This window comes from Limulus polyphemus, unplaced genomic scaffold, assembly GCF_000517525.1.
Source record: "Limulus polyphemus unplaced genomic scaffold, Limulus_polyphemus-2.1.2 Scaffold174, whole genome shotgun sequence".
NCBI lineage: Eukaryota > Metazoa > Arthropoda > Merostomata > Xiphosura > Limulidae > Limulus > Limulus polyphemus.
Genome location: NW_013665784.1, coordinates 828,511 through 838,756, shown reverse-complemented (window position 1 = coordinate 838,756; position 10,246 = coordinate 828,511). Strand labels below are relative to the sequence as shown.

Here is a 10,246-nt window from a genome sequence, read left to right as displayed (position 1 = left end):
AATAAATGTTTTGTTTAGATATATAAGTTGCTCGGGTTTTTTCATCTAAAAAAAAGCGACATTAATTTCTTGACGACCTAATATATATCAAAATGTATAAGTTATATAGAATAGCATAGTAAACTCAAAATAATATAGCACATTTTGTAAAGTAGTATTTACCGAACCAAACTCTGCTGAACTGATGTAATAATTATTGTGAATAGCATAAGTGTACAAAATTGTAAAGATAAGTTTTTAGCTCCTGTGATTTTATAATCGTGTTAACATTAATTTAGTGAAAACGATATATTTATTTAGGTAAAGATCATTCAGAATAATAAAAGATATTTAAAAATAATTTAGCTGGTTAGTATTTCATTAAAAAATAGAGATAGTAAGTTGGGTTTAGTGATTAATAGGAAGGGTTATTTTAGTATATAACAATTGAGTTTGTTTGTAGTTATGTACAAAGCTACACAATGGGCTATCTATGCTCTGCCCACCGAGGGTATCGAAACCCGGTTTCTAACGTTGTAAGTCCGTAGACATACCGCTGTGCCACTGGGGGCGTAACAATTGAGTAGGAAACCTGATTGAATGTTCCATGGCATCATGTTTACTTTCAAAGTGTTTAAAACATGCGTATAATGTCGATTTTGATAATTTGTAATGAATTAATAGTTTTGTAATTAATTTGTAAAGCATCGTGAATAAATTTTTAAATGTCAAGAAACTTTTTTTTCACACCTTCTTATACTAAAATGGTATGCAATGTAGTTTTACCTAATCTTCAACAGTTATAATCTTTTCCACCTACTTTCTTGTGCTTTTAATCTGCAAATATATCGGTAGTGAAAAGCTATTCTAGCTTTTGCTAACGAGTCCTTCGCCAAATTCGGAATTGTCCTGGCTAAGCTATAGGTTTAACCTAGTGTCAAATTTCAAAAATATTCGCCCCTGGTATTTTTTCCCTACTTCAAATTCAGTTGATTGGCTTATTTGTCAAAGCCCTGAGTATTTAAACAAATAAACAAAGGCAACTGTCACGCAATGTTGAACACTGCTCATGACTTACTAAGTAAGTCAGAAATACAATCATGTCTGTTGAAAGAAACATAACATATTTGTAAGGTTTGATTTAATACTGGTGCCACTTAAGTAAAAAAAAAAAACGAAAAAAGCAAAGGTAATTTGATATTGAATTCTGTGGTCAATGTAGTTGAACAAATATTATTGAAGTAATTGAAGTTTTAGTGTCGAAATGTATATATAATTTCTACTTGTTTCACAACAACATTAATTCTGAATTACTATTATGTGTAGTTTTCAAAGTACTGACAGAGACAGCAATTAATGAGACATTTTTAGTGAGCCTTTAGGGCTTAAAATGATACTCAAGAACGTAATATGTACATAGAAGATTCAAATTCTGAAAAGTGTTTTTGCATATTGGTGCAACTCAATAAACTGTTTAAAGAAAATACACGCATTGATAGATAGACAAATCAACTAATAGACAGATAGATAAATGATAACTTAGGTAGATATATTTATACGATAATTCTATGAAAAAACTACATTCTTTACGAATCTGACGTGTGAACAAATCTAGACTTGTTAAAAAGTTATGGAAATACATCTTTACGTGTTATAAGTATCTGGATATCTTGTGAATTATTTGACTGCGACGTGTGTGTGTGGCGTCCAGGTAAATTAAATAGACTAAACGTTTCTCTTATTAACTATAAAAAGGTTGAACCTGAAACTTAGTTGTTTGAAAAGCTTGTTTTTATCACTTAGTTGGATGTGGGAACAAGTTCCGAGAAGTGCATGTTGGCAATGATGTAATAAAACTAAATCTCATGTAATTAGGGCTCTAACTGAGAAAAACGCTTCTATCGTTTACTTCATTAGATCAGACCAAAACTTGTATGAATGAAACAGAAGGAAAAAAATAAAAATTTACTAATAGTTAAAAAGCAAGCTAAATATTACAAGAAACAATTAAAACAAGTATTATGGTATTTCTGAACATTCAGTTCGTAGTGATATTTATACTGCAGTGAAATATTGTTATTTGTTAGATATTATATACAAGTCATCTTAAAAAAATATATGTGTGATAACGTAATAAAACGTTTAGGAAGTTGTTTCATCTTCCCTTAATCTCCATCTCACCGGCTCTCACCTCTTTTATATGTGTTATCTATGTTTATAGTGAAATATTGTTATTTGGTAGAAAATATATGTGTGATAACGTAATAAAACGTTTAGGAAGTTGTTTCATCTTCCCTTAATCTCCATCTCACCGGCTCTCACCTCTTTTCTTTGTGTTATCTATGTTTGCAGTGAAATATTGTTATTTGGTAGAAAATATATGTTTGATAACGTAATAAAACGTTTAGGAAGTTGTTTCATCTTCCCTTAATCTCCATCTCACCGGCTCTCACCTCTTTTCTTTGTGTTATCTATGTTTGCATTAAGTAACGTAAATAACAATTAAAATAATAACTCAATTTCTGGTAATGGGATTCGAACCCACATCACAGGGATATAACTAGGGGGCAGTTAATTGAAAATAATAAAATACCTTGAATAAAGTTGATAAATAACACTAAATTTAGATATCTCTAAAACTCTGCAAAATTTTTTCTTACAAGTATGTATCTGTTTCTAAAGCCTTAATTTTTCAAAATAAATAAAATGTGCGAAGTTAAACATTCTAAAGAAAATACATATTCATTAATTAGGCAATGCTATAATATGCTATTCATATCTAATGTGTGCATAGAATTAATTCATAACATTCTTAAGTCTTTCTTTTAGCAAACTGAAAATGACCCAAATCCCCTGTTTTGTAAAATATAGCCATAGGTTAAAGTATGGCATAGGATGGGTGGTTTTAAGCTATCTGAATAATCTTATGGTGATCCTAATATTTCTAACTGTTACTGTGAGTCTGTAAGAAACCTGACTATAAATAGTTAGCAAAAAAGAACAAAAGGTTTGTCGAATCATTTACCGAAATAAATATTAGGAGCTGACTGTCAAGCGGTCAGAAACGTAATTCTTAATACCATTGAATGTTCTTGTCTACAGTAGTATCTTAATTCAACTGTACGTGTTTATTTACCGAACTTGCATTAAATTTCTAAAACTTTTAATTTTGCTTTTCAAGCATGAACTTGGATATGTTTTTTTTCTATCATGTTTTGTATTTTGTTTTTCTACTGATCAATTTTGATGGAAAAAACATCATACATTTTCAATATTCTCTATTCTGTCAGGTAAGATATTTTAAATTATTTATATCAGCGCGTGTTTTATTTGCTTCTTGATATCCATGTAATTATATTTTGTGTTCCGTTAGGTGAAAAGCCTTTCAAGTGCCAATTTGAGGGATGCGATAGAAGGTTTGCTAACAGTTCTGACCGTAAAAAACATTCTCACGTGCATACCAGTGACAAACCTTACAACTGTAAAATCCGAGGCTGTGATAAAAGTTACACTCATCCGAGTTCCTTGAGGAAGCACATGAAGGTTCACGGAAAGTCACCGCCTCCACTCGGCACCATACCTCCGGCTTCCGCTGATAGCAACACTTCGGGGTCAGGCTACGACAGTGACTCTCCAAGCAACACCACCAGTGGAAAATGTGCAAGCCGTAATAGCTTAGTCGGATCAGGTGGAGGACCCGGGGCCACGGGGCATACGGTGTTATCTTTAGGACATAATCCCCCACACAATCTAGGTGGGTGTGGACCTTCAAGTAATTTGAGTGAATGGTACGTCTGTCAATCAGCAGTAGGTATGTCCACCTCTCCTAGTATCGAAAACTCGCCACTGTGTGGAGTAGTAACTCACGGACACCACCTCCACACAGCATCAGCTTACTGACCACCGGTCATGTCGACCAAATTAGCTGCTTTTAACAAGTAAATAGCATTCCGTTCTAGCCCTTCGTTTTCTAACAATGTAAATAGTGCAAGCAAAAAACAAAAAATTTTGATAAGTATTTGGCCATAATCACCCTAACACGAATCTATCCAGAAAAACAAACTTTGCTCGATTTAATTACTTGTATAGGTGAAATATTTATAGAACTTTGGATATCTGTTAATGTGAACAACAAATAGGAATTTCTAAGACAGATGTACAGCGTATTGTATCATAACGAACATGTGAATAGAATTTTAACAAAGTTCTTCTATTTTCCTTTGTTTATTACCGAGGATTTATGTGTTGTTTCAAGTGCACGTGTTTTTGAAAATCCACACACTCGCTCTTTTCACCAACGTTATAAATTTTTGTAGATAAATTACAGTAATGTCTGGAACTTACTCGCGACAGTTTTAATTCCACTTTCCTTGGAGTGCTATCTTGAGTCGAAAACAGCCACGTAATTCTCTGCTTGTATAAACCGTGTGGTCTTCGCTCGTGGAATGTAAAAGTCGCCAATGTGTTTAACAGAGATAAGGAGAGACTGTCTTAACAATGACTAGCTTATAAACAAATCTAATTTTATCAAAATCTACCTAAAGTACAATTAAAATATGTCAATAACTTTCCATAGTTAAAACAATTCAGATTGACAAATTGAACGAACTCTGTCAATTAACAGATTCTAAGCTGTAGTAAGCCGATTAACATAGTTTATGAGTCCTGCCAAATTCCATCCTTAACGGCTAAACAAGTGAAAGCTTATCTCTTAGTTGGTGAAAACATCATTTCAGTAAGTTGAATTATGGCTTCGAAGACTATTCGTTTATCACTTTTATACAAAATTCCTAGCTGTTTTTTTTTCAACTGTTTACTATAGTATTGCAAATGTACAAAAAAAAAGAAAGAAAAAGAAACACCACAAGCTTAGAAATATGTTGTCGCTTGCCTTAGTTTTCCAAATAAATCTTTTATAAAATATAACTCACATCATTATATTCCTTGATTGGTTTAACAATTCAGTCAAAACCAGTAATCTTCCTCATGAATTACGTACTATATTTTTTACACTTTATACGATTGCATTTACAGACCACCGTTCTACTTTTTCTTTTCATTGCAATTTATCTCCTAACCGATCGTCATGAGGTTTTTATGCCTTGTCGGAGTCTTTCTTGTTTTTTTTTTTTCCCTTTTTCTCTCACATACACACGTCTCTTGTTTTAAGTACCACTGTTTGAACACTGAAGACCATCCAGTTTGTCCGACGGACTACAACTGACACTTGAACAAACAAACATCTTGACATGTTGTACATGATTACAGAGTTTTTTCAAGAGAGCAGGATCGTGAGATGTCTTGAATTCTTCCTTAAGCGCTTTACGAATTGTCAACGGTTGTGAATCAACAAACATGTTGAACACTACCATTTTCTACTTCACTAACGTCATGAGATATCCAAGAAACAACCAGAAAAACAAAATCCTTGAAAATAAGAAATCTGTCGAAATTGTTAGCAAAGCTATGAACGTTGGTTTGAATATATATATGTTTTAACTGATTTAGCCTGCACCTTTTTCACTTAACTCTTTTTTTCGTTAATACCAAGGTTATGAAAACAAAGCAGTCTTGTAAAAAATAGCATTTCTGTATATACAAAACGAGTTGATTTTGTTATTGAGTTGTGTTGTGTGCTTACATATATATATGAGTAAACTTATCGATATGTCCAATGGCGGATGTAAAAGTTGTCCTGGCCTTCTTTTTTAGGCGCCTAAAATATTAAAACACAAGTCCAATCATAGTGGAAACAAAAATTCACTAAGACTAATTTTCTAATAAGATTTTGTATTTTCAAGATAACGCGTGACTTCACAATATGCAGTTCGAATTGCATCTGATCAGCGCTGTCCTCGCCAAAATGTCAATGGTAAAAAATAACACCCTTAGATAGTTATAGACTTTTTCATAAAAAAACGCAAAATTACAACAGACCGCTAGAATGTAACCGTTATTACACATTATTACACAGTTCTTATCATGAACTTCCTCGAGATGTTTTACATACCCATCTCTTTGGGAAATCTTGATTCTGTTTGTTTGTTGAATTTTCGCACGAAGCTACTCGAGAGGTATCTGCGCTTTCCATCCCTAACTTAGAAGTGACAGACTGCAGGGAAAGCAGTTAGTCAACACTACCCATTTCCAACTTTTGGGCTGCTCTTTATCAATGAACAACGAGATTGACCATCACATCATAACGCCCCATAGGTGAAAGTGCGAGCATGTTCGGCAACAGGTTTCGATCCCGCGACACGCGGATTGTGAATCGTAAGTCCTAACCATCAGACCATACCATCTTGGTTTTCTTCTTAACTTTATCTATAGTCCTCAGACTATTCATATTAGTGTGTGTGTGTTTTCTTATAGCAAAGCCACATAGGGCTATCTTGCTGTCTCCACAGAGAGGAATCGAACCGAAGACATACATATTAGATACCACTAGCACGAAATATCATCTATCTGTACATGCAAAAAGCCTTGTAAGAAATCTTCTAAAAAGACCGTAATAGATAATTGTTTCCTTTTGGTTTTCAAATATTTAATGAAGTTCAGTAAGATGGCAAAACGCCACTATTTAATCTACTGATAGATGAAATTATGAGTTGAATTTTGTATCTAAGGCCCTGTTTGAAATAATTAGTGGGTTTTGAATATGTATCCTTTTTCTCGCCAAGTGTTGTCCAAAGCTGTGGTTGTAGAAAAAAAACTTGTACAGCGATGTATATAGTACTGGTAGTGGAGCTAAAATCGGTTTCTTGAAACTGCTGCAAACGTGAAGGCAATCAGTTATCTTCTCTTAACCGAATAGCGCGACTGATCGCGTTATAATACGTTTTATAACACGTTACTGAACATTCAGAGCGTGTTAAGTGGTATATTGTGTTCTTTCTTGTGGGCCAGTGCTCTACCAGTCTGTGGATAAACTTCTTATGATTTCGTCCATGTACCCATTATAACGTACTATAGTGGATCATACTCAGGGCGTGAAACTTTATAAGCGAACCTTGAGAAGAATAGATTGTACTCTTGAATAACTCAGTGGTGGCCTTGTCAGTTAGAAATCCTTGGCTAAGGTGCAGGAGTCTCATTTCATTTATCTGGTTTTTCATTTAGCATTCAATATTTTAAGTGAAATGAAATTTTAGGATCTGAACTTGAAACAAGACTTCTGTATTTACATAAAATTTAGTGTTATAAACTAGTTGAACCAGTGTAGTAAAGTTAGTATTTTTCTAAGGAAATCATGATGTACATAAGTATATGTATACATATAATCAAAATACATACAAGTTTCCACCTGTGGATACAAATAACAAAACACACACACATATATATACCTCCTAATAACAAGTTCAACGCATAAGTTTATATAATCTTAATTCCAAGAAATATTAAGAAATAACTCTGAAAATAATGTTAACATCGAGGGTAGGTACCCAGCTGAGGACTCAATGCATTCTAATCATTATATACTTTAAAGAACAAGTGTATTATTTTATTTCTATTCAGCTTTTAAATAGAATTGTCTTCAATATTGTGTGGAATTTTAAGATTTTTTTAGTTCTGACTTGTATAGTTAGCTTACGTTTTTTTCTATAATCGTTGAATATATTTACTAAACAGATAACAAAAAAAAAAGAGTCAATAGTTCTGTAGCGTTTCATTGAATATTAGTCCGGTTATATTAGTTTTATAAATAGTATATGTAGACACATACAGATTTAAACTGCAGTTGAACACAAAGAAAATATTTTTAGCCGCGGCATAGCGGCTCATAGAATGGCTCTGTGCTTGTTTGTTTTTCAAGTACAAACGTTTAGCTCATGGCTCCGTCACCTCTCAACCGATTTGAGTTCTAATTACAGTTTTGGACTCGGGATGTATTGATGTATTTGACCACGCTCAAGATCTCATAGATTAGTTTATCATAATTCTGCCTAAAATAATTTCAATTTGAATATAGGCTGATAGAGATCCTGATGAGTAATAAAATCAAATCGGGTATACGCGCGTCCCACGCTTGGTATTGCTGGCGAACAAAAATATAACTGATAAAAATGGAAAACAAAAACGGTCTTATAGATTAATTTACTTCAATCCTGCCTAAAAGAATTTCAAGAGCCGCGGCTATTGAGGGTTCCCTCTTGTTATACAAAATACTAATTATAATAAAAGATTAATGCAAACATAATTCTGCAACAGTAGGTATAATGATAACTGAGGATGTAAGAACCGAACTATTTGGTATAAAAACTCTGAGAAGAACGTTTATAGGCAAGTATTTTATTACAAAAGAGGCTTACAAACTGGAAAAGCAACATGAATGATTTTTTTAGGCTTACGCTCAGCCTCAGTTTGGCAACTGTTGTATTATTTTATTCTTATACACATGTTAGACATATATTTATATCTCCAAATTTTTCTTTATCTTGATTCCTAGTTAATCATGGGAAACGGTATTCATAGAGTCGTAACTTTCTCGTATGTGCAGTAAGTAGAGTGCTTGTACTAGGAAAGTGACCTTTTGGACCCACCCTTCATTTGGTCACCAGAGATAAATAGAAAAGTAATACACCCATTTAGTTCCATTGGCCTTGTAAGGAGGTTACTTTGTCTGATTAATTTTATGTTTATTCTGTTGTCTTGGATCTGACTGTATGAATAGTCTGTGAGTTTATTATTATTTTCAGCCTTACTCTGACTTTCGTACTGATAAGTCATTGTTGAACTTACTCAATTTTTTCCAACTGATGAAGGAAACGGTTTCGTCTGTAAAATAAAATTCAGTTTCATAAGCCAACGGTCATTGCGATGTATATCGTCTGACTTACCACCGGACCATAAAACTGATATACAAATATTTGTGATTTTATTTACGTATTTTGTGTAATGTCTATTATTTCACTTATCCAGCTCATACATATTAGATACCCACATCTGTCTTGCTATTTACTCAGAATTTCAAGCTACTTTGTAAGGAATTAACTGCCTGTTGGTTACATAATCCATAACAGATTACCACAATGACGAATAAAATGTAATGCCGTGATTTAAGGTGAGTAATTTGAAATACCTATGTACAATCCTTAAGCTGTTGTATGCTTTCTTTTTTTATCTCAATACACTGAAGCTTGGACTATGTATCTTTGCCATAAATCAAACACATACAATACTAAAGTTAGGCTATGGTCCTAGGATAAATGAGAAGAAGCCCGATTTTGAAACTGCAGTGCAGACCTGTATTCCACTCATTTACTCTTAGGCCTCCTACAGAGAATGTTGTTCCTTGATCCATGTTAGCCAGCCCATGACATCTGATGTGGAGGACATGAGCAGGACAAGACGACCTATAGGTGTCAGCAAGTCAGGGCACACTAAGGCTGGTGAACTACCATAGTATTCCTAAGTTACCAACCTCTAAAGTGCTGGTTTCTTGAAATGTTCACGGGCAGTGAACTAAAATTATGTGACTTTATGGTGAATATTGGAGAGTCAGAAATACATGACATTACCCCCCAAGTGGAGTAGCCTATAGCAGAGGTGATACATACACCTGCAGAGGCAGTGTATAATCCAGATGTCACCTACCCCCCAAAATTCAAGTCATGAATCAGCACCATTGTTAGCATTCCTTAGCTAAACTGCATCAATGAGTTAACATACAGCTTCCAGAACATCTGAGGTTACTAGTAGGAGATCATAGTAACATTCTAAATATACATCAGCAAAGATAACTTGGTAAGATACTGACAGTATATACCAAACTGTGGGTAGGACCAGATAGTCCCGAACAAACAAACCAAACTCGTTACGAGACACATATCCTATAAAGAACTACCATACAGGTTTCACTGGAGCGCCAGAGGGTATGTCCAATAGTGAGAGAAATCAAATGCTGAAGAAGATTTTATAAGGCAATTTGAAAGTTACCTTGTTTTTACATCTTGCCATCGACATTTTGGGGCCAATGTTCATAGGATAATATGATAGCTGTATACTTCCAGTAAAAGTGACTCGCGTTTTATGGGGACTGTGGAATGTGAACATCTTTATCAATAGAGAGATCCGAACTAAAAATTAACCCAGTAATGAATAAGCCAAGTTAACACACGATTCTTAATAGAAATATACAAAATCATAAGACAAAACGTATAATGAATAAAATTTATTGAATCGTCAGTTGGGTGCCCTTGCTGTTAATGATATTTTCTGGCAAGGCCCGGCATGGCCAGGTGGTTACGGCGCTCGACTCGCAATAGGG

At 34.0% G+C, this 10,246-nt stretch overlaps 1 protein-coding gene across 1 annotated transcript in view; it reads left to right on the top strand.

Annotated features, from left to right (window-relative positions):
- Positions 1-5,020, top strand: part of LOC106478031 (zinc finger protein ZIC 4-like) — a 26,385-nt gene extending 21,365 nt beyond the window's left edge. Inside the window, exon 2 of the mRNA XM_013938537.2 lies at positions 3,353-5,020. Coding sequence (XP_013793991.1) covers positions 3,353-3,879 — 527 coding nt within the window. The 3' untranslated portion in view covers positions 3,880-5,020. The remainder of the gene's footprint in view (positions 1-3,352) is intronic.
- Positions 5,021-10,246: the final 5,226 nt, after the last annotated feature.